Source organism: Taudactylus pleione, unplaced genomic scaffold (genome assembly GCF_031769625.1).
Source record: "Taudactylus pleione unplaced genomic scaffold, aTauple2 ptg000253l, whole genome shotgun sequence".
Lineage (NCBI taxonomy): Eukaryota > Metazoa > Chordata > Amphibia > Anura > Myobatrachidae > Taudactylus > Taudactylus pleione.
The window spans coordinates 3,718,149-3,743,953 of NW_028284655.1; the positions used below are offsets into that span (position 1 = coordinate 3,718,149).

At 49.8% G+C, this 25,805-nt stretch overlaps 1 protein-coding gene across 3 annotated transcripts in view; it reads left to right on the top strand.

Annotated features, from left to right (window-relative positions):
- LOC148515112 (uncharacterized) overlaps nt 1-25,572 on the top strand; it is a 38,724-nt gene extending 13,152 nt beyond the window's left edge. For 2 of the 3 annotated variants that reach the window (XM_088480360.1, XM_088480362.1), the window contains exons 6-13: nt 88-152; nt 2,462-2,522; nt 2,599-2,659; nt 2,919-3,114; nt 3,194-3,275; nt 3,508-3,638; nt 4,022-4,117; nt 24,176-25,572. In XM_088480360.1, coding sequence (XP_088336486.1) covers nt 88-152; nt 2,462-2,522; nt 2,599-2,659; nt 2,919-3,114; nt 3,194-3,275; nt 3,508-3,638; nt 4,022-4,117; nt 24,176-24,502 — 1,019 coding nt within the window. In that variant the 3' untranslated portion in view covers nt 24,503-25,572. The remainder of the gene's footprint in view (nt 1-87; nt 153-2,461; nt 2,523-2,598; nt 2,660-2,918; nt 3,115-3,193; nt 3,276-3,507; nt 3,639-4,021; nt 4,118-24,175) is intronic. The other variant, XM_088480361.1, reaches the window with a different exon arrangement.
- Nucleotides 25,573-25,805: the final 233 nt, after the last annotated feature.

Sequence of the window (25,805 nt, forward strand, 5' to 3'; positions counted from 1 at the left end):
CCTATGAAATAATACAGACTTCATTTTTAAGTTTTCTGCCTTCGTCGTCTTTGTATGAATAACTGCTTCTTTCACTTTCCCTTGCAGGCACGACAAAGGCTCCACAGCAGCCAAACAAAGCTGCCAGCCAACCAGCCAAATCAGACACCACGGTGAGTACTGGGTTTATCATATAGGATTTGGCAATTTTTTACTCCACTGCCAATTTGGATGTTTATACTCCTTCATAATAGGAGACTGATTTGTTTTACTTGCTGTGGGCAGTGCTCCACCAGATGGAGGTGGTGGCTTTTCTGCAATTCTTGTAGCCGTGCCATTATTCTCAGTCTGGGTGTGTCGTGCAGGAGCTAGGAGAAATTTAGCTTGATTCCTGTATATCCAGTAACTGTACATTAGGATGACAGTATTGTTTCCAGAAATATTTTACAGCTGAGCGTCATTATAAGGTAGCCAGGATCAGGGCAGATTGGTCTTGTGGAGGGGGAGCCCTGACAGGTTTTCTTCCAGCAGGGGCAGCTCCGTGCATTGAGCTTTGCTGTTGCTTACGGCGCCCTCTGCTGGCTGGTGCCAGTGTGCTCTTCTATAATACCCCTTTACCACTGGCCAGAATACGCCGGTTATTACCGTGTCAACCTGGGTAGTGGCTCAGTGGAAAAGGCTCCTAGGAAAAAATCCTGGGTCGATTTCTTCCCATGTATCGTGCAGAGATTTTAGCGGGTAAAACCCTAGTCAAGCTCAGTGGAAACAGGTTACCCAGGTCTTACGACCCAAGACCCGTTTCCAGCATGGTGATTGGGTGGTATTCAGAAGCTTTCTGCGTGACAGCTTTCACCGGGGAGGGAGAGATTACAGCCTCCCCGTATGGTCTGGACCGTACCAGTTTTTACCCCATCCCCGCTTCATACGGGGAGGCTGTAATCTCTCCCTGCCCGTCTCCCCGGTGACAGCTGTGACATCAGACTCCCGAAAGGACTACCCCTTCCCCCAAGAAGGACCCCCGCCCCTGGTCGCCTGTCCGCTTTGGCGTTCAGGGTAGAGCTGGAGTTTCCAGCGCTTGGTGATGACATCATCTCCAAGCGCCAGCACCTACCCGGGATATTACTGGGTTGGCGCCGCAGTGGAATGGGTTAAACCCCGGTCTGGAAAAGTGTTGCAAATCCCGCGTCAGACCCGGGATTTTGGTGGTAAAGGTGTATAAGTCGGCTCAGCCCTGGATGCATGATGCTCCGATTTCCCACCGGTCAGCTGGGTGTTGTGGGGAAAACACTGGATGGGGTAGCCCTTGGACTGCAAGATTACATAATTGCTGCCTCTCCTTTCACTGATTACAAAACCTCAAGCACAAGCTTTGTGTCAAAAAATTACTAATGGCATTCACACACAGCGGTGTAAGTCTCAGACACTTACTGTATAAGAACTGAAAATATGACAACTTTGTCCTCTACAAAATCTGTCTAATAGTCAAACATTGATATGCACTGGAGCATAAAACTGTTCAGTAGCAGAAGACAATAGCTTGCCCTTAACCATTGAAATACTGCATTTACAGAAAAACCTGAAGCTGCTTTCATCTTTGTGCACATTTTAAATATTTTGGAAAGGGCCTGGGTTTTATCATTGTCACGGTCTGTTATTGGTTCTAGTGTCCTACGTATTGTAAATTGGTCTCATTGATAAAATAAGTAGGATGATCAGCAAGTACATCCACGAGAAGCATAATTGGCGAGCTGTGTTTTGTCATTTAAACTTTTTGACCCACATCAGCAGCCCTTTGACTACTGTCCAAGAGCTTGTGGGAAGTTTTGTATATCTGTACTTTTCAACTGAGGAACAATGGAAGGTCAGGATTAAGGTGCCCACACACTAGGCAATATTTTACACGATCAGCCCGATTCCGACGCATCGGGACGACAGATCATGTAAAATACATCCTAGTCGTGAGTCTCTACTCAGGATTACGATGCCGATGCACGTACCCGCTGGTCTTACATCGCATCTTCAGATCTTGCCTGCTGCAGGCAAGATCTGAAAATCTTAACACTATGCACTGGAATAGTATAGGATGCACGATAGATCGTGGGTCAATTTGGATTGTTTTTAACACCAAATCGTGCCCACGACTGCAGAAATCGGACACTATCGGATCGTGACCTGAACGCCTAGTGTGTGGGCACGTTTAGACTGAACACCACACTGTAAGTTTATGCTTTGTATTCACTTTTAGGGTCCAATTGCCTCCTCCATAATCTATTTATGCCTGTAGGGAAACTTCCTGGGCAAAAGAATAAGGGATCTTGAATCTATTAACAGTGCTTGAATAAATACAGGTTTAGGAAAGGTAATTGTTAGCTGTATGCATACACTATTTTAGCGCAAATAATTATAATTCATATACATTTCAATACCAAATAACATTGTTCTTAGGCTGTAAAGGATTTATGTCTTCTGTTCTATTGTTTAGACAAAGAAGACTGAAGCCCAGAATGGAGACACAAAGAAAAGTGAGTCTGTGGGGAAGGCAGGTAATTACTTTGTTACATTACACATTAATCATTTAGTGAGCGCATGAGGTTACAGCAACTCTTTTCTAATCTCTAGATGTGAACAGTCCACCAAACAAGAAGCCGAAGACAGACGTGACAGCATCTACTAAAAATCAGTAAGGACAGCGCCCCTTATGGGCCACTTCTCATAAACCTCTGCTGACCGCATTACTGACCTCATTGTAGGGTTATCCAGTCTTAGACCATTATGTCAGTATGCGGCTTCCTATGTGATATATGTAATGGCAAAGTAAATCTGACATTAACTTCCATTAAGTGGAGGTTACCTCAACTTCTCTACTTATCCAGGAGTTCTAACAGCAAATGTATTGTAGTTTTGTCTTCCTTTGCTTACTGTCTGCTCCGTTTCCAAAGGACGCCCTCAGATGACCGAGCAGGGAATGAGCATTCGGGGAACAGTGATGCCAGCACAACATTTTCCTGTAGCTTATGCAGGTTTCACACTCAAGACGAGATTGAACATCAGATGCACATAAATTCCACTCGGCACAAAGACATCATAAAGTACCTGTATATCTTCTTACCCAACCAGAGAGTGGACTTTATTCAGGTGGGTGATAAACTGATCGGTGTCCTGCGATGTTTGCTCTTCCAATCAGAATGGACGCTCACTCTTTCTTTATTCTTAGGATTACCTCTTGTATCAGAAAAACAAAGTGTTGCGAGAACAGAAGAGGCAGAATATACGCCCCTTCAGAGACTCCTTTCCAGGTGTGGCAGGGCATCAATCAGGCCTTTTCTGGTTTCCCACCTACATACATAATCTGTATTGCTAATGTGTTATTTACCTGGCTCTCTTTCTTGTCCTCTATCAACTTTGGGTTCTATCCATGGTTGCCATTCTGTTCAGCTTCAGGTTTCTTTTGAAAGTACAACACTATTTCTTATTGGTTCCTCGGACAGACTGACGCATCTTACTGAGCATCCATTGTTTGTCTCCCAGGGATAGGTCAAGAACATTTCATGCACCGTATCGCTTTAGCCCACTGCCTGGCTTGTGATGTCTTCATCAAGGATGTCCCGCAGCTTTTGTTGGAACACACAAAATCAGAGAACCATTCAAATAAATGCAAGGTTAGCAATGAAGGGGAGATTTATTATGATATTGCCAAAATAAGACCCTTTTGCCCATTTGCTTCTGGAGTTGTGCACTAGAAATAGACTACACCAAAAGCAAAATCATTATCACAGAAACTATATACATTCAATTCCAGGGAATTTTTATATAAATTGTGAGAACAAGATCAACATTATTCTGATTGTTTTACCATTCCAGCTTCCTTAATCCCCCTTACTATATCAGAGCCTTTCTCTGGTTAATTTCTAGATTCCCTGAGCCATGTTTTTGCCATTTGACCAGAGATCCCAGCTGCCGTCCCCACTCTGATTATTCCTGCAGGAGATGCCGGTCTCCTCCTGTTCCAGGACAGTTACTGTAATTGTTGTATCTTCTACAGATCGCAAACAAGGACATAAGGGGCAACTGCATTGCGGCTGCAAAGACTCTTTTAAAAGATAAAAAGGTTTTACAGTTGCTGGAGAAATATAATAAGGTGAGGACGGTGACCACTTCTGATTCTATCCTACTGACTCTCCCTGTCACTTGCTGTGTGTCACTGAAAGATGCTTGCAGTGTACTTTTTACTGATGAGTTTTATGTACATGTCAATACTACACTACCTGGAGCAGGAGGCTGGTGCTGTGAACATATTAATCTCCCACACCAATCCACTATGCCAATCACAGCACGTACCCTGCCATTAGATATAGCTCCCAATGGTGAACACACTACCTACACACACCTCCAGACACTTCAGAGTGATTACACGAGTGTCTGACATACCCATTCCCCCGCCTGGTCTGCGTGAGCCACCAGGTCCTGTGTTACTCTGCTAGTGTCAGTGGTCTTTTGTTGCGGAAAATGTATGCTGCCATGTGACTAGGACGCACCAGCAGACTGTGCTGATTTTGATATGTGACTGTATATGTATATGCACCTGAGTCTGTATATGAAGCACAATGGAACTTGGAATGAAAAAAGCTGCAGCCCGCTACATTGTAGCAATTCCTGTACAGATTCAGAGACTCAGTCGTACTCCGATATACAAGTGTCGCATATCAAATTAACCAGCTGGTGCATCCTAGTCGCATTGCATTGTGACTTAGACACATTTTCAGTGAAATAAGGCGCCAGCTGCTAGCCGTCTCACGGGACCTTGGACGATGAGAGGAACTTTTTATCGCGACTGCAGTTAATCTGTGGAACAGAAAGGGTCTGGTAAACTGCTTCTATTGAGCATTTAATTAATAAAGATTACTGCAATATGACATGTCACACGGGTGGATTAGAGCAGACCATTTACACCATGTACATTTTTTAGTTTAAATATAGACACAAGTTTGCATACTATTGTATTTTATAGCTAACCATGTAACATACTTCATTAATAAATTTGTAATTGAATACAATTTGAATAAATAGCAGTACAGCTGAGTAGCCCAATTATATTCCACACTTATGCTGGGCATACACGATACAATTATCTGGCAGATATCTGTCCAATCTGACTGGTTGGAGTGAAAACCTGGTAATGTATGGGAGCAAATGACAATCGTCCATTTGCTCACAAACACTGGAAAACAGACAAAAATGGACATTCAGCCAAATTGGTTAAATAAAACAAATTTATCCAATTTGAACAATTTGTTTTTTTTTGTCTGTTTTCCAGTGTTTAAAGACATACAGTGACTTGCAAAAGTATAAAATGGATTGTATGAAGGTGTGCATCATTTCATTCACCGAACATGCCTACAACTGTGAAGTTGTGTTTTTTTTTTTATATTGTGAATCAAACAACATTTAGGGCAACATAACAGAAAATTTCAGTGTGCGTAACTATTCACCCCCCTAAAGTCAGTACTTTGTTGAGCCACCTTTTGCTGCAATTACATTATGACTTATAGAAATAGTGTTCACTCTAGCTCCGGCGGCAGGCAGGGCGCCGGAGCTAGAGAGGGTACCTTTGTGCGCGCGTGCCGGAAAAGGAGGCGTGGCCATTGTCTATAATACGCGTCCCCTTTTCGTCACTCTTGGGGGCGTGCCCGGCACTTACGGACGCGCCGGGCAGCCCCCAAGCGCTGCAGACAGGGAGAATAGATGCCGGGCGCATGCGCCCGGCGTCTATTCTCCGGCAGTGACCGGGTCACTGCACATTTCTCCACCCGCGGGACAATGCGACCCGCAGGTGAAGACTGCACCCGCAGGCTGTGAGGGCAGGGCGCTTTATGGCCCTCCCTCTGGAGGGCAGGGTGCTTTTTGACCTCCAGAAGCAGGGCGCCGCGCCCCGCTAAAACAGCCTAGCGGGAAGGCTAGAAATAGATTAGATGATCAGTAGCGGTTTCTGATATCTGCTTCAGTAATTGATTAGAACGATTTCTATCCTAGTTCTTACATTCAAGCCAGTTCCTGATGTTGAAACTAAGCCCTATTTTTCTACTTCAGGGTCCATAGGGTATCCACAGGATACCTTGGGGTATAGGTGTGACGTCAGTCGCAGGGCACCAAAGAGTTAAGCTTTCAGCCTCCCAGGATGCACTAGGTCCCCCTCCTATACCCCGCCCCCAGGCCAAGGCACCTCAGTTTAGTTTGGTGCCCGGCCGGAGTCGGGTGCACCTGTTGGAGTGGGGGCTAGAAGAGCCCCTGAAGCTTATTCTTCATGCAGCTGTGGCTGCACAACTGGATGAACAGCATGGACAGTCAGTCCTGACGTCCATGCTGTCTTCCCTACACCCCGCCGGTACCAGAACGCCGGTACTGATCCGGGGATGCTGGTGGGCGTCTGGGGTCACAGCTAGCGGTGACCCCAGATGCTCCGGACCATGGCCGGATTCAAGGGGGACAGAGGTAAGCAGCGGGGTCCCGCGGTGGGTCCCCGCTGATCACATGGTCCTAAGTCCCCAGGCAGGGGGCTCCCTGGGGACTGGCTGCAGCGTGGAGCCAGGCGACCAACCTGCGCTTCCACTACCCCCTGGGACAGCGGACCGCAGCAGAGCGGTAGCGCTGCGGCGTCCCAGGGGTTAAATGCATGCCAGGGGAGCGCGCCTTCCCTGTCTCACAGCCGGCGCCTCCCCCGCTGCACACAGCCCTCTCTGCACTGTGCTGACTGGTCCTGTGTCAGCGCTCCTCCCCCAGGCCAGCTTCTCTCTGCTCCTCGGCGGCCATCTTCTCTGCAACGCATGGTGAACGCTGCTGGAAGTCTGGAAGGAAGCATCGTGGTCTGGGTCCCCCCGCATACCTCTCCTCCGCTGTGGCTCAGGTCTGTGTATGCAGCGCTGTGTCCTACCAGGCCCTGTGTCTGTGTAGTTGAGTGATCAGCGCTGTTAGTGCAGGAATTGTTATTTCTCTGCATTGTATGTGACTGTGCTAGCGCTGCCTGTAACTATTCTTCACTAAACTGTCAGCTTTATTACTGTCCCTGTTCTTTCTGCTAAAGCCCTTGCGGTGCGGTGCTGCAGGGTGGTCTCTCGCCTATTTAATACTTAATTGGTGAGAGAGGTCACATACGTGGTGCCATCATGTCTGAAAGTGATTTTCCCCTCCGGCTACAGTGTACCACGTGCAAAGTACCGTTAGCGGAGGGGGAGGGTAGCGCGGAGGGCCTTTGCCGGCAGTGTTGTCCATGGCGCGGCCTATTACGGTTACAGCACCGGTACAGGAGCCGCCCTGGGCTTGTTTCGCTCAGGCGTTAACAGCTTTAGTGGGCCAGTTAGCTCCGCAGCCCGCGTTTACTCCGATGGGTTTGTCCCAGCAGTCTGTGGTGTCGTCACCCATGCAGGGGTTCCCACGACAATTGGTGGTACCCCACAGTCTCCCTATTTCCCCGCACCCGGGTTCTCAGGAGCCAGCGTGGGTTAACTCCCTGACGAGTTCTTTACAGCACTTGTCGGATGTATTGCAAGGGGAGTCTGTGATGCGGCCTCATAAAAGGCCGGTGGCGTCTCTGTCCGCTCCTTATGAGGATGACGAAGGGACGTCTGATGATGGGGAGATTCTGGATCCTTACGATCAGGAACCTTTCCATACTAAGGACGCTGATGCTAAGTCCAAAGTATATATTCCTGGACTTATTCGGGCGGTCCGCACAGCCTTGGTGATTGAGGACGAAGTTCCCCCAGCGGCTAAATCTAAGTATGCCTTTTTCAAAGATGTGAAGGGCGATGCCACAGTCTTTCCTCTTTCGGGTCAGTTGGTGGACCATTTAGAGGAGGCGTGGAAACAACCTGGCAAAAGATACCAGCCGCAGAGACGCCTGGCGGTGGCTTATCCGTTCGCGGATAATTATTTTGCTAAGTGTGAATCCCCTCCACAGGTGGATTCTCACGTGACCCGTCTTGTCCGTAGTGCCACATTGCCGATGCCATCCATGTCCTCCCTTAAGGATGCTACGGACTGCAAGGTAGAAATCTGCCTGAAGTCCGCTTATTCCCTTGCAGGGGGGGCAGCACGGCCGGCTATGGCCATTTGCTGGGTTGCCAGAGCGATGGAGCGCTGGGCGGATTCATTAGAGGCTTCTTTTGAATCCGACTGTCCGGCCGAACAAGCGGAGTTGATTGGCAATCTCCGTGATTCGGCCACCTACATCAACGAGGCGGCTCTAGACATTAGTACTCTGGTGTCTAGAATTTCTTCAGCAGCGGTAGCTGCTCGTCGCACCTTGTGGCTGCGATCCTGGAAGGCGGACGCAGATCCAAGAAAGGTCTGGAAGCGTTGCCGTTTACCGGAGAAGTTCTCTTCGGTCCGGATCTGGATAAGATTGTGGCCACGCTGGCGGCAGCCAAATCTGCTTGTCTCCCGTCGGCCGCTGCTCCTTCTGGTTCTGGACCATCGTCCTTTCGGTCATCTAGGGCCCAGGGCAGGCCCAAACCACAGTCGTTTCCTCGACAGGCTGGCCCTAAGAAATCGGGCAAGTCCCGGAAACAGGCATGGAGTACCAGACGTCCGGCCCCCAAGCCAGATGACAAGCCTGCGGCCTGACGGTCCGGGTCTCCCCTTGGGGGATCCCAGGGTGGGAGGCCGCCTGCTGCAGTTCTCCCGGTGTTGGTCGTTCACTACGACAGACACTTGGGTTCTGGAGGTGGTCTCTCACGGGTACGCCCTCTCCTTCCGGCACAGACCCCCGGCTCGATTCTTCACCACGGGTCTACCATCAGACCGGAACAAGGCTACGGAGCTGCGGAAGGTATTGCACACTATGCTCCAGGCTGGAGTTATAGTGCCTGTTCCATTCTCCCAGAGGGGCCAGGGTTTCTATTCAAATCTATTTTTGGTACAGAAACCCAATGGGTCATATCGTCCGATTCTCAACCTCAAAGCACTCAACAAGTCTTTGCGGGTCCCGAAGTTTCGGATGGAGACCCTACGGTCCATCATTCTGGCGCTGGAACCTGGGGACTACATGGTGTCATTGGACATACAGGACGCTTACCTGCATGTCCCTATTCTTTTGCGCCATCAAGAGTTCTTTCGGTTTGCAACCGCAGCGACCATTTCCAGTTTCGGGCGTTACCTTTTGGCCTGGCGACAGCACCACGTGTTTCACCAAGGTGATGACGGTCATGGCGGCTTCTCTGCGGCTGCAAGGAGTCCGCATGTTGCCGTACTTGGACGACCTGTTATTGGTGACAGGATCTCCAGAGCTCCTGTTACACCACTTGGACCTGACCATTGCACTGCTGCAACGGCACGGCTGGCTAATCAACTGGCAGAAGTCCACTCTAATCCCGTCTCGGAGGATTCTGCATCTTGGAGCCTTATTGAACTCGGGACAGCAAAGGATCTTCGTGACGGAGGACAAGATCTCTGCTTTACAGTCAAGGGTGCGCAGTTGTCTGCACAGCCGCCGGGTGTCCTTACACTCGGCGATGAGGTTACTGGGCTCCATGGTGTCGGTGTTCGACATGGTGGAATACGCCCTGTTTCACTCCAGACCTCTGCAGCACCTGATCCTGTCCAAGTGGAACGGGCTGCCTCAGTCTCTGAAGTTCCAGACGATTGTGCTCACCCCGGAGGTTCGCCTGTCCCTTGCGTGGTGGTTAAAGACGACCCACCTCAACAAGGGACGTCCGTTCTGGGTTCCAAATTGGGTCCTGTTGACAACGGACGCCAGTCTTCGGGGCTGGGGAGCAGTTTCGGGTCCACACTTGTTCCAGGGCAGGTGGACGCCGACAGAAGCGGAGCTTCCAATAAATATCTTGGAACTCCGTGCGGTCTTCAATGCTCTCCTGCAGGCACAGCGGTTTCTCCAGGGTCACCCGGTGCAGGTCCAGTCGGACAATGCTACCACCGTGGCCTACATAAACAGGCAAGGAGGAACTCGCAGTCGGGAGGCTCTCGTAGAGGTCTCTCGGATCCTGGTTTGGGCGGAGCGCAATCTTCCGGCCATATCAGCGGTCTTCATCCCGGGAGTGCTAAATTGGCAGGCGGACTTTCTAAGTCGCCAGGACGTTCATCCAGGGGAATGGTCCCTGCACCCGGACGTTTTTCAACTACTGGTGGACAGGTGGGGTCTTCCAGAAATCGACCTCATGGCGTCCCGGCACAACAACAAGTTGCCGGTGTACGGGTCTCGCACAAGAGACGAAGGGGCGTCTCTGGTGGATGCTCTGTCCGTCCGGTGGACGTTCAGGTTCACATACCTGTTCCCTCCGGTCTCCCTTCTTCCACGGGTAGTCCGGAAATTCAAACAGGAAGGAGGGATGCTCCTGTTGATAGCTCCCGCGTGGCCCAGACGGCACTGGTTCTCAGACCTTCAGGGTCTGTCCGTGGACAGTCCTCTGCGGTTGCCGCTACGACCGGACATTCTGTCTCAGGGTCCTTGTCTTCACCCGGACCTGACTCGGCTGTCTTTGGCGGCGTGGCTATTGAGACGGCCATGCTGAGGTCCCGGGGGTTTTCCAGCTCTGTGGTGCGTACCATGTTACGAGCTCGGAAACCGTCTTCCGCGAGGATATACCATCGCGTGTGGCATATGTTCTTCCAGTGGTGTCGACCGAGAGGTTATGCACCGCGGGAGTTTCGTCTGTCTCGGATTCTCGCCTTCCTGCAAGCGGGACTAGATCATGGGCTTCGCCTTGTTTCTTTGAAGGTACAGGTTTCGGCCCTATCTGTCTGGTTTCACCGTAGGATTGCTACAATCCCGGATGTGCGCACCTTTATGCAAGGTGTTCTCCGTATTCAGCCGCCCTTTGTTCCACCTGTGGCGCCTTGGGATTTGGCTGTGGTCCTGAGGGCTCTCCAAGGACCGCCGTTTGAACCACTGGGCTCAGTGGATATTAAATGGCTAACAGCTAAGACTGTTTTCCTTCTGGCCGTTGCTTCAGCCAGACGTGTTTCTGAGTTAGGGGCTCTTTCTTGTAGACCCCCTTTCTTGGTTTTTCATGGGAACAGGGCAGTGCTCCGCACTCGGCCCAAGTTTCTTCCCAAAGTTGTTTCCCAGTTTCATGTTAACGAGGAAATAGTTGTTCCGGCCTTTAACTCACCGGGTCTTTCCGTGGGTGAGGCCTCTTTGGATGTTGTGCGGGCCTTAAGGACTTATGTGGACCACACTTCTTTGTTTAGGAAGTCGGACGCTTTGTTGTCCTCTATGGCTTCTGTAAAAAGGGTTGGCCTGTTTCAAAGCAAACTTTGGCAGCCTGGATCCGTATGGCTATTTCTGAAGCTTATCTTCATGAAGGCCTACCGGTCCCTCCTTCTCTGAAGGCTCATTCCACTAGGTCTGTGGGTCCTTCGTGGGCAGCTTGACGTGGTGCCTCGGCAGTTCAGATCTGCAAGGCTGCTACGTGGTCTTCTGTCCATACCTTCGTGAGGTATTACAGGTTTGACACCTTCGCCTCTCAGGATGCTTCCTTCGGGCGGCGGATTCTCCTTTCTGCACAGGAGCGTCCCCACCCTTAAAGGATACTGCTTTGGGACATCCCCAAGGTATCCTGTGGATACCCTATGGACCCTGAAGTAGAAAATATGAGATATGGTAAGAACTTACCCTTGTTATCTCTATTTCTACGAAGTCCATAGGGTTCCACAGGACTCCCGCCCTGTCGCACCTGTGCTGCAGATGGGCTTTGCTCTGGTCACCGGTTTTCCGTCTCCCTCTGGTGAGAATGTGATTCTTGTATGTGTCCAGATCTTTGTTCTCTCTCTTCCTTCTCCTCCTCCGGCCTATGGCTTGGTAACTAACTGAGGTGCCTTGGCCTGGGGGCGGGGTATAGGAGGGGGACCTAGTGCATCCTGGGAGGCTGAAAGCTTAACTCTTTGGTGCCCTGCGACTGACGTCACACCTATACCCCAAGGTATCCTGTGGAACCCTATGGACTTCGTAGAAATAGAGATAACAAGGGTAAGTTCTTACCATATCTCATATTTTTAATAGTCACTTTGTAATACCTCTAATTAAGGCAGGCTGATCATGATCAATGCCAATCCTAGTAATGAGTGTTTCTTCTTCAGGGTCCATAGGGCTCCACAGGGAGACCTTGGGGTGTAGGTTGTGGTTGAGGACCGGGCACCATGCAGTTAAAGCTTTCAGCTCCCAGCACTGGTCCAACCCCCTATACCTCGCCCCCGAGCCAGAAGCACCTCAGTTTCGTCGGTTCCCGGACAGAGTCGGGTCACCATTATGCAGCCCAAATAGCTTTATTTTTATGATTTTATTTATTTTTAGTTTATCTTGAGCGGGCAGCAAACTGCCGGCAGGACTTCTGCGCTGCCGCTCTATCACCCCTCCGGGCACCACAACGCCAGCTTCGGCTGGTGATTTTGCCATGCATCCCGGCGTCCTCGCTGGCTGGCCCCGTGGATGGACCCAGACTGCAGCCCAGACCCAAGGGAACAGGTAAGGTAGGTCATCGCTCGCGGTGACCCTCGGATTGGCAGCCATACCTCCGGTCTCAGGGGACAGACTGGAGGAGCTGAGGCCCTGATTCAGAGCCGGTCGCTCTGACAGAGCGCTCGCTCTGAATCAGGGCCGTCCCTCTTACCTTTTGGAGCGGCCTCCTGGCCACTCGCATAGCTGTGGGTGACAACCCACAGCTATAGCGAGCAGCCAAAATGATGGTGCGCAATTGGGCTTGCAACGAGACCCTTGTGGTAGGGTCTCGTCTGCCGCAAGCCCTGGAGTGCTTTTGGCTCTATCAGAGCCAAAAGCACTCCCACTGACATCACTAGTGATGTCAGTGGGGCCGGCCCCAGACGGTAGGCCTCCGTCTGGGCAGCCACGCCCCCGTCACGCCCACCAAAGGGGGCATGCTATCAATCACCATTGACAGCACGCTCCCTTTGGTGCGAGACCCATAACGACGGCTCTACTGTCGTTATTCGGGTCTCGCGCATGCGCACGACTGAGCCGCCTCCGTCGTGTGCATGCACACTTGGGCAACATCGACCCGCTCGCGAGCGGGTCTGAATCAGGCCCAGAGGGTGAACGCAGGCTTTGTCCAAGGTGATCCACTAGACCACCAGGGTACATACGGAGCGGGAATCCAGCGTGCTGGTGGTTAAAAAGTCAGCATGGGGAGGTTGGCTTTCTCCATTAAATTGGCCCCTCAGCTCAGGGCGCCATTCCTCTGAGGTCTCACTTCCCTGAGCTGCTCTCCTCCTCTGACCACGCTCCCTCACAGGTCTCCGGTGGCCATTTTCTCCAGGCTCAGCCAAAGCTCTCTCAGGTAATCGCAGGGTCCGGTCCTCCTACATACCTCTATTTGGAGTCAGGTTATGTAGCGCTATACCCTACCAGATGTTGAGTCACTGACCACAGAATCTGTGTAGTTGATTGTAATGCCATTCTGCAGTTCTATTGTATTTCTGCCTTGTATGTGACTTATGTTAGCGCTGCCTGTCTGTTTATTTCGCTATACTGTCAGTGTGTGTGTATGTATGTATGTACGTACGTGTGTGTGTGTGTATATATATATACATACATACAGTCAGGTGCATAAATATTGGGACATTGACAGAATTTTCATATTTTGGCCTTTATTCACCACCACAATGGCTTTGAAATGAAACAAACAAGATGTGATTTAACTGCAGACTTTCAGATTTAATTTTAGGGTAATTACATCCAAATCAGGTGAACGGTGTAGGAATTACAACGGTTTCTATATGTGCCTCCCACTTTTTAAGGGGCCAAAAGTAATGGGACAAACTAAACAATCCTAAATCTAACTTTCACTTTTTAATACTTTGTTGCAAATCGTTTGCAGGCAATTACAGCCTGAAGTCTGGAACGCATAGACATCACCAGACGCTGGGTTTCATCCCTGGTGATGCTCTGCCAGGCCTCTACTGCAAATGTCTTCAGTTCCTGCTTGTTCTTGGGGCATTTTCCCTTCAGTTTTGTCTTCATCAAGTGAAATGCATGCTCAATCGGATTCAGGTCAGGGGATTGACTTGGCCATTGCATAACATTCCACTTTTTAGCCTTAAAAATCTCTTTGGTTGCTTTTGCAGTATGCTTCGGGTCATTGTCCATCGGCACTGTGAAGCACCGTCCAATGAGTTCTGAAGCATTTGACTGAATATGAGCATATAATATTGCCCGAAACACTTCAGAATTCATTCTGCTGCTTTTGTCAGAAGTCACATCATCAATAAATACAAAGGAACCAGTTCTATTGGCAGCCATACATGCCCAAGCCATGACACTACCACCACCATGCTTCACTGATGAGGTGGTATGTTTTGGATCATGAGCAGTTCCTTTCCTTCTCTTCCCATCACTCTTGTACAAGTTGATCTTTGTCTCATCTGTCCATAGGATGTTGTTCCAGAACTGTAATGGCTTTTTTAAATGTTGTTTGGCAAACTCTAATCTGGTCTTCCTGTTTTTGTGGCTCACCAATGGTTTGCATCTTGTGGTGAACCCTCTATATTCACTCTTGTGGTAGTCTTCTCTTGATTGTTGACTTTGACACATATACATCTACCTCCTGGAGAGTGTTCTTGATTTGGCCAACTGTTGTGAAGGGGTTTTTCTTAACCAGGGGAATAATTCTTTTATCATCCACCACAGTTGTTTTCCGTGGTCTTCCGGGTCTTTTGGTGTTGCTGAGCTCTCCAGTGCGTTTCTTTCTTTTTAAGAATGTTCCAAACAGTTGATTTGGCCACACCTAATGTTTTTGCTATCTCTCTGATGGGTTTGTTTTGATTTTTCAGCCTAATGATGGCTTGCTTGACTGATAGTGACAGCTCTTTGGATCTCATATTGAGAGTCGACAGCAACTGATTCCAAATGCAAATGTCACACCTAGAATCAACTCCAGACCTTTTACCTGCTTAATTGATGATGAAATAACCTAGGGAGTAGCCCACACCTGTCCATGAAATAGCTTTTGAGTTGATAGTCCCATTACTTTTGGCCACTTAAAAAGTGGGAGGCACATATTGAAACTGTTGTAATTCCTACACCTTTCCCCCGATTTAGATGTAATTACCCTCAAATTAAATCTGAAAGTCTGCAGTTAAAGCACATCTTGTTTGTTTCATTTCAAAACCATTTTGTGGTGAATAGAGGCCAAAATCTGAAAATTCTGTCAATGTCCCAAAATTTATGCACCTGACTGTGTATATGTATGTGTGTGTGTGTGTGTGTGTGTGTGTGTATATATATATATATATCAGAAAACCCAGCACTCACCATGTTTAAACACTCACAATGATGTATAAATAATGGGGATTTGGTTCATGGATTGATCAATGCATTTAAGCCCGCAGCCCACATCACGGGACCCCACTTCTCTGCAGGTCCTACACTATCCGTCACACTGATGGAAACCTGGTAGCTGCTATCACATAGTTTAGACTGAAAAAATGTTACCTGGCTTAAAGCTCACCTGCCAGCTAATGGCTTTTAAAGGTAAGGCAGTCACCTAACATAGCTTCTATCATACTACCAAAAAGACAGCTGACACAGGTTAATATAAACGAGTTTGCACATGGGGTGCATAAGAAAGCTATGATCACAAAAGGTTAATAAATATATATTATATATCTCTATATCCCTTTTTTCTGACTTTGTCCTTACATGTGTATTCAGGGTTTTTCCCAGTACCTCACATCTCTACAATTAATGTATTGGTGAGGGTTGTCACATACAGTTGGTTACTGCACAGTGCAATATTTGTGCTGTGCGCTCCTGCAGCTTGCCCAAGCCCGGATCAGTATATTGCATTCCTACTTGTATCCTATATACCCAGTGGTTGCATTATACCCAGTGCCACATTGTGTGCTATACTACGCTACAGCTATGTCTAGCAAAGGCAAGAGAAGCAATCATCTGCACCCATACTGCTATCATGCAAATTATGTGCTGCAGGCTTAAGTGAGGAGGATTTGATACAAGATGGGTTATGTGTTAAATGTTATACTCTACCAGGCCCATCAGACTTCCCAGCTCCTGCACAAGAGGGCCCTGGATTTCCTTTTCTCAAGTGCTGACTACTATTGCGGACCGCATAGCGGTTCCGACTGTAATTCCCCCTATGGGGTTACCACAGCAAGACATAATTCCCCCTTTGGGGCTACCATAACAGATTCAAGCTATACAGGTACCTCCTGTGCCCCCTCCATGGGTAGACGTATTCTCTGGACCAGTACAGAGTCTGGTGGCTACCTACAGCCTTTCAAACTATGTTGCAAGGTGAGAAACCCCTACCCAGAAAGCCTTCTAAGAGTCCTGTATTATCTTCACAGTCCACGCAGCTCTCAGTGTCATCTGAGAATGCAGAAGATGCTGATCTCTCTAACACTGACATCCCTCAGGAGGAGGACGAGAGTCTAAAATTAATATTCCTGCCTTGGAGCGAGCAGTTAGATTCATCTCACTAATAGAAGATAAGTCAGCCCCTAAATCAAAGCACCCACTGTTTAAACAACAGAAAGTTGCTTCAGCAGAATTCCCTCTATTGGATCAATTAGCTGAACACATGTCTGCAGCCTGGCAGACGCCTGGTAAGAGGTTCCAGCCTCAAACACATCCGACGACCTGTTATCCATTTCCTGTGGCTCACTGTTCAAAATGGGATACTCCCCCTGCAGTGGGTTCGCGTGTTACGCGTTTAATTAAAAGCGTACGTTGCCTATCCCCCAAGGTATCTCTTTCTACTTCAGGGTCCATAGGGGGTCCACAGGGTTGACCTTGGGGTATAGGTGGATCTGGATCCACGGGCACCACGCAGTTAAAGCTTTGCTGCTCCCAGGATGCACTTGGGTCCGTCCTCCTCTATACCCCGCCCCGGCCACAGGCACCTCAGTTTTAGTTGGTGCCCGGCCGGAGTCGGGTCACCCTGTCGCAGTGGGGCTGCAGGAGCAGCCCCTAAGCTTTATTTTAAAAGAGAAATTTTTTATTTTTTTCTACTTTTTTTACACTGTTAGAGCGGCAGCATCAGACTGTCCTTTAGGACGTCCACGCTGCCGCTCCTTCTCCCCGCTGGCGCCGCGACGCCAGTACAGCTCTGGGGATCGCGGCGGGACCCCAGAGCCTGTACTAGCCGGGCTCTGGGGACTCCCTTGACTGCTGCCGGACGCGACGGGGATCAGGTAAGCGGCGGCCCGCGGATACTTCAATGCAGTCAGGAGCCTCCGGTCTCTGGGGACAGACCGGAGGCGCTAGCGGCGGCGGCGGGCTCCCCCTCAATTGAGGAATACCCCGCGTGTACGCTAGACCACCAGGGTATCAGGCTGGTAGCGGGACCGGCAACCCGGGGGTTAATTGCTAGCCAGGGGAGGCAGCCTTCCCTGTCTAGCGGCTCCTCCCCTCAGCTCAGCGCGCCTTTCAACTAGGAGTCTGGCGTCGCTGAGCTGCTCTTATCTCTCGGCCACTCCTCCTCTGAGGTCTCCGGCGGCCATCTTTACTGGCACATCGCAGACTCCCAGGCGGTATCAAGTGGACCGGTCCCCCTGTGTACCTCTCCCCTGCTAAAGGACAGTGTACACAGCGCTATAGCCCTCCCAGACACTGAATCTGGGCGGTTGATTGTAGCGGAAGGTGAGTATAACTTTTCTGCATTGTATGTGACTATTGCTAGTGCTGCTGCCTGTCTGTGACTTATTCTCCTTACTGTCAGCTTATAACTATCCCTTTCCTTCTCCTACGGCCCGGCAGGTGTGTGGGGGAAGGGCGTTTTTCTGAGACCCTCACTTATATAAAACACGTATTTGTGGGGTCAGTCACATACTGTTGTGTGCTACACAGTACCATATCTGGGCTGTTGTGTCGCATACTGGTGAGTGCGCGGGTGTTAAAACCGTAATTCCTCTGGTGATACCTGTTTCTTGTGATTTACGGTATCATGTCTGATGAGGAGACTGAGCGCTCTGTGGCTCCTGTGCAATTTTCCTGCAGACGCTGTGCTGCTGGAGTTGATGGGGAGGACTTCTCTCAGGATGGTCTGTGCGGGCGGTGCCAGCTGGTACCGGGCCCCTCCAACCCCCCTGTATCACAGGACCCTCCTTGGGTGATGTTTTCACAGGTGCTGGCGTCTATTGCGGACCGGTTATCGGTCCCATCAGCGGTCCCTTCTAGGGCGTTACCGCAGCCCACCATCCCCCATTCCCCGAGGGTTCCACAAATGTTGCGGTCTTCCCCCGGGGCCCAGACTGTGGGTCCTTACTCGGGACTGCCTGTGTATGTGCAGTCTTCCCCAGGGACGCGTCAGTCTGTAGTGCCTTTGCAGAGTTTTGCTCCGACGACTCCTCCGCCTTGGGTGGATGTTCTATCCAGCTCCGTACAGAGTCTGGCGGCTTCATCCTCGGCGTTTCAGTCCATGTTGCAAGGTGATGTGCCACCAAGGGTGTCTAAACGTCCGGTTGTGAGTTCACTAGCTGCGCAGTTGTCGGACTCGGAAGTGTCCTCAGATGATGGAGAAATCCATGAGGACTCTGACTCTGATGTCATGGGGCAGGAGGTGGAAGCTAAGTCCTCCATTAATGTTCCAGCCTTAGTTAGGGCGGTGCGGGCTATCCTACATGTTGAGGATGGTGCGCCGGCTCCTAGGTCGAAGTTTCCTAATTTTAAAAAGGCCAAGGTGACCTCAACTGTGTTCCCCCTGTCTGATCAATTATCGGATCATATGGCGGCGGCCTGGCAATTACCTAGTAAGAGGTTCCATCCACAGAAGAGGTTGGCGGCGAACTATCCTTTTCCTGAAGCTCATTGCAGGAAATGGGAAACTCCGCCGGCGGTGGATTCCCACGTTACCCGCTTGATCAAAAGCGCGACGCTGCCATTGCCGTCTATCTCCTCTTTGAAGGATCCCACGGACAGGAAGGTGGAGACTTGTTTAAAGTCCATTTATTCTCTTTCCGGGGTGGTGGCTCGCCCGTCCATGGCTATCTCCTGGGTGGCTAAAGCCATTGAGGCATGGGCCAATGCCTTGGAGGATACCTTTCCTGATGAGGCTCCGGATATCCAGAGAGCGTTAGTGGGACAGATGCGGGATGCAGCTTCCTATATTGGGGAAGCGTCTTTGGATGCCAGCCTGCTCACTTCTAGGGTGTCGGCTGCAGCGGTGTCTGCTCGGCGCTCCCTGTGGCTGAGGTCCTGGAGGGCTGATGCAGATTCAAAAAAGGGTCTGGAGGCCTTGCCTTTTAATGGTGATTTACTATTTGGTCCGGATTTGGACAGAATAGTGGATACTTTGGCTAAGTCCAAGTCGGCTTTTCTCCCTTCGGCCTCTGCGCCGGCTAAAGTGAGGAGCTCTGCCTTTCGGTCCTTTCGGGTTCAGGGTAAGGCCAAGGGCCAGGCCTTCCCGAGACATTCGGCGACCAAGGCCGCACCCAAGCCCAAGAAGCAGGCATGGAGTGCTCGGCGCCCTTCTTCCAAGCAGGAGGATAAGCCTGCTGCCTGATGGGACGGGCCTCTCTCTGGGGGACCCCAGAGTGGGAGGCCGACTTCTCCAATTCGCCCAGTGTTGGCACAATACCACCACGGATGCCTGGGTTCGAGAAGTAGTCTCTCGGGTACGCCCTGTCTTTTCGGTTCAGGCCGCCCCACCAGTTTTTCTGTACGAGTCCTTCTCGGGACAAGACCAAAGCTGGTCAGATTCAGGTAGCTATAGAATCCTTGCTACAAGCAGGGGTCATTGTTCCCGTTCCGCAGTCTCAGCGCGGGACGGGGTACTATTCTACTCTGTTTCTGGTACAGAAACCCAATGGTTCTCATCGCCCTATCCTGAATTTGAAGTCTCTGAACAGATACCTCAGAGTTCCCAGGTTCAGGATGGAAACGTTACGTTCCATCATTCTGGCAATGGAACCCGGGGATTATATGGTCTCCCTCGATATCCAGGACGCCTATCTCCATGTGCCCATAGCACCGGCACATCAGCGGTATCTGAGGTTTGCTATCCTGAACCATCACTACCAATTTCGGGCGTTGCCTTTTGGCCTTTCCACGGCTCCGAGGGTGTTCACCAAGGTGATGGCGGTTATGGCTGCCCACCTTCGGGGTCAGGGTCTACGTCTGTTGCCGTACCTGGACGATCTTCTGCTGCTGGCGAGCTCCCCGGAGGTGCTTCTTCGACATCTCCACCTGACCATTGCTTGTCTTCAAGCACACGGGTGGTTGATAAACTGGAAGAAGTCCTCCCTGATTCCATCACAGCGGATGGTTCATTTGGGAGCCCTGCTGGATTCTCGTCAGCAGCGGATTTTCCTGACTCCAGAGAAGGTCTCCTCCCTGCAGCTGCGGATACACAGTTGCCTGAGCAGTTGCCGCCTGTCGGTCCATTCAGCTATGAGAGTTCTGGGGTCCATGGTGTCGACATTCGACATGGTGGAATTTGCCCAGTTCCATTCCCGGCCCCTGCAGGGGCTGATTCTATCGGAATGGAACGGGTTACCTCACCGGATCCGCTCTCAGATGCTGGTGTTGTCCGTGGAGGTTCGGCAGTCTTTGGCTTGGTGGCTTCAGACGGTGCATCTGGTCGAGGGGCGCCCCTTTTGGATCCCGGACTGGGTCCTGCTCACGACGGATGCCAGTCTTCGGGGTTGGGGGGCAGTGACCGGCTCATTATCGCTTCAGGGTCGTTGGTCCGCGGAAGAAGCACTTCTCCCCATCAACATCCTGGAACTGCGGGCTGTGTACAGGGCCCTGCAGTCGTCCGGCCCCGCTCTTCACGGAAGGGCGGTTCAGGTGCAGTCCGACAACGCCACCACGGTGGCGTACATCAACCACCAAGAGGGAACTCGCAGTCGGGCAGCAATGTCGGAGGTGTCTCGCATTCTTGCTTGGGCGGAGTGTCACGTTCCAGCGATCTCGGCAGTCTTCATTCCCGGAGTCCTCAATTGGGAGGCGGACTTCCTCAGCCGTCACGATGTGCATCCCGGGGAATGGTCGCTTCACCCAGAGGTGTTTCAGCTACTCGTGGACAGGTGGGGGCTGCCAGAGCTGGACTTGATGGCCTCCCGTCACAATCAGAAGTTGCCCGTTTACGGGTCAAGGACAAGAGACGCAGGCGCCTGTCTGGTAGACGCTCTGTCGGTGAAATGGACGTTTCACCTGGCGTATCTGTTTCCTCCGATATCCTTACTTCCTCGGGTTCTGCGGAAATTCAAGCAGGACGGCGGCACGCTCGTGCTGGTGGCTCCGGCGTGGCCCAGACGTCCTTGGTACTCCGATCTGAGGTGCCTCTCCATCGACGCTCCGTACCTTCTTCCTCAGCGTCGGGACCTGTTGTCTCTCAGGGGCCCTGCCTTTACCCGGATCTGGGTCGGCTGTCTTTGACAGCGTGGCTCTTGAGACAGCCGTCTTGAGGTCTAGGGGTTTCTCCAGTTCAGTGATTGGTACCATGCTTAGGGCACGCAAGCCTGCTTCCGCGCGGATTTACCACAGGGTGTGGTGCACTTATTTTCAGTGGTGTGAATCCAGAAACTATGATCCGCAGGTGTTCCGGGTTTCCAGAATCTTGGAATTTCTTCAATCGGGTTTGGACCTCGGCTTACGCCTGGCCTCTCTGAAGGTTCATGTGTCTGCTTTGTCCGTGTGGTTTCAGCGACGGATTGCTACACTGCCAGATGTTTACACCTTTTTCCAAGGTGTTCTCAGGATCCAGCCTCCCTTCGTGCCTCCGGTGGCTCCGTGGAACTTGACGGTGGTACTGAGGGTCTTGCAGGGTCCTCCTTTTGAGCCGCTTGAGTCGGTGGAGCTCAAGTGGCTGACGTTTAAGACCATTTTTCTCCTGGCAATTGCTTCGGCCAGGAGGGTTTCAGAATTGGGGGCGCTTTCCTGTCGCCCTCCTTTTCTGATTTTTCACCAGGACAGGGCAGTGCTCCGCACGCGTCCTGAGTTTTTGCCCAAAGTGGTTTCAAAGTTCCACATTAATCAGGAACTTGTTGTGCCAGCTTTTCAGTCACCTAATCTTTCTGCTGGTGAGGCTTCCTTGGATGTGGTCCGGGCACTTAGAATCTATGTGGACCGGACTGCTTCGGTTAGGAAGTCGGATTCTTTGTTTGTCCTCTTCGGTTTTCACAAGAGGGGTTGGCCTGCCAACAAGCAAACGTTAGCCCGTTGGCTTTGTTCAGTTATTTGTGAGGCTTATGCGCAGGAGGGTTTACCTGTGCCAGCCTCTGTTAAGGCTCATTCCACTCGTTCTGTGGGTCCCTCTTGGGCTGCTAGACGTGGCGCCTCCGCTGTTCAGCTGTGTAAGGCGGCTACTTGGTCTTCAATTCAGACGTTTTTGAGGTTTTATGCTTTTGACACCTTCGCCTCTCAGGATGCATCCTTTGGGCGCCGGGTACTCCTTTTAGCACAGGAGCGTCCCCGCCCTTAGTTGAACTGCTTTGGGACATCCCAAAGGTCAACCCTGTGGACCCCCTATGGACCCTGAAGTAGAAAACAAGAGATATGGTAAGAACTTACCTTTGTTATCTCTGTTTCTACGAAGTCCATAGGGTCCACAGGGCGCCCGCCCTGACGCACCTGGCTTCAAATGGGCTGTGTGGCTGGTCACCGGTTTTCCGTCTCCCATTTCTGTGAGTATGGTTTCTTGTGTGTTCCAGTCTTCCTTCTCTCTGTTTAGTCACCTCCTCCGGCCTTAGCTGCTTACCAACTGAGGTGCCTGTGGCCGGGGCGGGGTATAGAGGAGGACGGACCCAAGTGCATCCTGGGAGCAGCAAAGCTTTAACTGCGTGGTGCCCGTGGATCCAGATCCAGCTATACCCCAAGGTCAACCCTGTGGACCCTATGGACTTCGTAGAAACAGAGATAACAAAGGTAAGTTCTTACCATATCTCTTGTTTTTTGAAGGACCCTTCGGATAGAAAGGTTGAATCTTACCTTAAATCAATATACTCTCTTTCAGGGGCTGTTGCCCGTCCGACCATGGCTATTGCATGGGTGGCTAAAGCTATATGGAGCTGGGCTGTGATGCACTTGAAGACTCTTTTCCCTCAGATGTCGTTCGTTGCTCACATATGAGATGCAGCTCCTAATATTGGAGAAGTGACATTGGATGCCAGTCTCCTAACCTCCAGAGTCTCAGTCACGGCAGTGTCTGCCCACCATTACCCTGCGGCTGCGCTCACGGAAGGCCTAGAAGTGTTACCCTACAATGGGGAGATCTTGTTTGGCCCAGACCTTGACAAGATTGTAGCCACATTGGCAGCATCATAAACTGCATTTCTGCCTTCAGCAACTACTACAAAGCCTCGGACTAAATCTTTTAGGTCCTTTCGTCCTCAAGGAAAACATAAAGGTCAGTCCTTTACTAGGCAGTCTGCTTTCACTAGGGCCGCCAAGCCCAGGACCAAGCAGGCTTGGACCACCAGATGCCCTGCTTCAAAATCTGAGGATAAGCCCTCGGCCTGACAGGACGGGCCTCCCTATGGGGAATCCCAGAGTGGGAGGCTGACTTCTTCAGTTTTCCCAGTACTGTTGTCAAACCACCACGGATGCTTGGAAGTGGTCTCTCATGGGTACGCCCTCTCATTTCTTCGACTGCCACCCTATCCGGTTTTTCTACACAGGCCCTCCTTCAGACCCAAGCAAGGCCTTACAAATCCAGAAAGCCAGTCATTGCTGCCAGCAGGGGTAATTGTGCCAGTCCCTCCACCTATACTTTCTTGTTACTTCTGTCCTTTTTCCCTTCTATGCATATCTTAGTCATGGCACCACTAGATGCCCGTCGTGTATAACAAAAGTTTGCCTTTCCTTTGTGGATGTGTACTGCACTGGTTCATGATGCCTTTCTTGTTACTTCTATTACTTTCAATAAAAAAAGAGTTTAAAAAAAGTTAATGTTGGTCTGCAGGTCTTGAAAAATAGGGAGTTTCAGTCTCTGATTAAAAAATATACAAGAAGCAGACCGTTAAAGGAGAACAAATAATACACATAACCCGATGTTCATGGGAAGGATATGAAGTACTCCTGACAATAGTTTGTATTTCTAACTAATTTACCAAAATTTTGTCATGCACTGGAGGGGCATGGTCAATAAATGTTAGTGCTCTTTTTATGATGGTTTTTAAGCTACAGAACAGCAGAGAGGTGCAGGATTAACTGGTGAATGAGCAGTAGTGAGAATAATAAACTCTTACACTTGTCCTTTGGTCTTTCCAGGGACAGAATCCTTTTACCGACACAGCAGAAAATGCATCAGTGCCAAAGGGAGTGGCCAATTACGAAGTCCTAGTGGCTGAGGAAGATGATGATCATGTTATCTTTGATGATCATGATGTTGACAACAATCATAATGGGGATCCCACACCTGATAATGAGGATCCTGATAAGGATGTCCCTCCTTCCAGTGAGCTGGAAGCGACGGAAACGGCTATTCCACATGACTATAACGATTTCATAACTCTAGATGTTGTTGGGACACTGGATGGGGAGGAGGAGGAGGAGGAGGAGATGGAGGAAGAAGAGGAGGCTGCTGAGGCCCCATGATCCAGAGTCTTCATCTGCAGTGAAAAATCACCTCCCGTTGGTCCTTACTGTGACTATGTTAAACCTTACTTTTACTTAGTGCTACTTTCTTCTTTGAAATAATATTATATAAAGCAAGAAATGCTCCTGTCCTTATATTGGGAAGTTTTATTGAATGTCTGGGAGGAGCCAAAGTTATTGCTGCACAAAGGAGAGCTGCTTGCTCCAGACGTTGGCCCCTGTGAAATCCAATGAATGTTGTATGCGCCTCATGGAATATGTGGGGGGTTGATCATGTTATAATTTCCTCTAACACAACGGCATGAGCCAAAAACCTGTGAGTCATTGAAAAGGCAAGTTTAGAAAGACTACTGCAGTACATGTGTATCCTCTGAAACCATTGCTGCATATTCCTAGCAGTTGAAAATAACAGTATAATCGGTGATTGTAAAAGTTGGTTACCTTGAAAAGAAGTTTGATGCAGGATCCCTGCCTATTTCCCCTTCCCTTGTCTGCATTAATTTGATTTTTTTTTTTTTTGTAATCAATTGGTAACGTTTTTTAAAGCATATAACCGCCTTAAAAACCGTATTGGGATATAAAAAAAATACCAACCACATCATCTGTGTATCTCTGTTATATTACATAGGCAGGGACTTGGAAATTACCATTTGCCACTAATCAGTCTTTTTCTCTCAGTTCATATTGGTTGAGTTGCTCCTCTTCAGTTGCCAAAACATAGTGGGTAAAGGGTGGGAGGGGGACATCTTCAAGTCCTATCTGATAAAGAGAAAACAAGCAGTCACAATTTTTACTTCTGTATAGTTAGATAAATATGCCGATGTATTTAACAATAGTGTGTGTTCACTTCTCAAGCAATGGAGTGATAGGTCGAGATAAGCAGCCATTGTACTTAAAAGCCTGGACTCTTGGAAAGTAACAGTGAGGTCCACTCTCCACCGTCAAAATGTCTTCATTCGTTTTAGTTCAGTGGATAAATTGTTGGTATGACTACAATTTTGTGTTTTTCTATTGTATTAAAATTTTTCATTTAAGTGGAGTGATCTGTAAATAAAAATGTAAGACCTAAAGCTGGCTCCATAGATGTTGGTATAGCTTCTTCATCCTGATTTGACATGTAGATTATTAATATTATCTTTTATTTGTATGGTGCCACAAGTGTTCCGCAGCGCCTTACATAGTACATAATACTAAGTGAACAAGAAACAAGTAACTTACAGTGCAGGACTAGGACACGATTTATATACATTGCTGCAATAGCGATTAAAGCACTCAGAATAAGCAGCAGGGAGTTGGCAGTCAC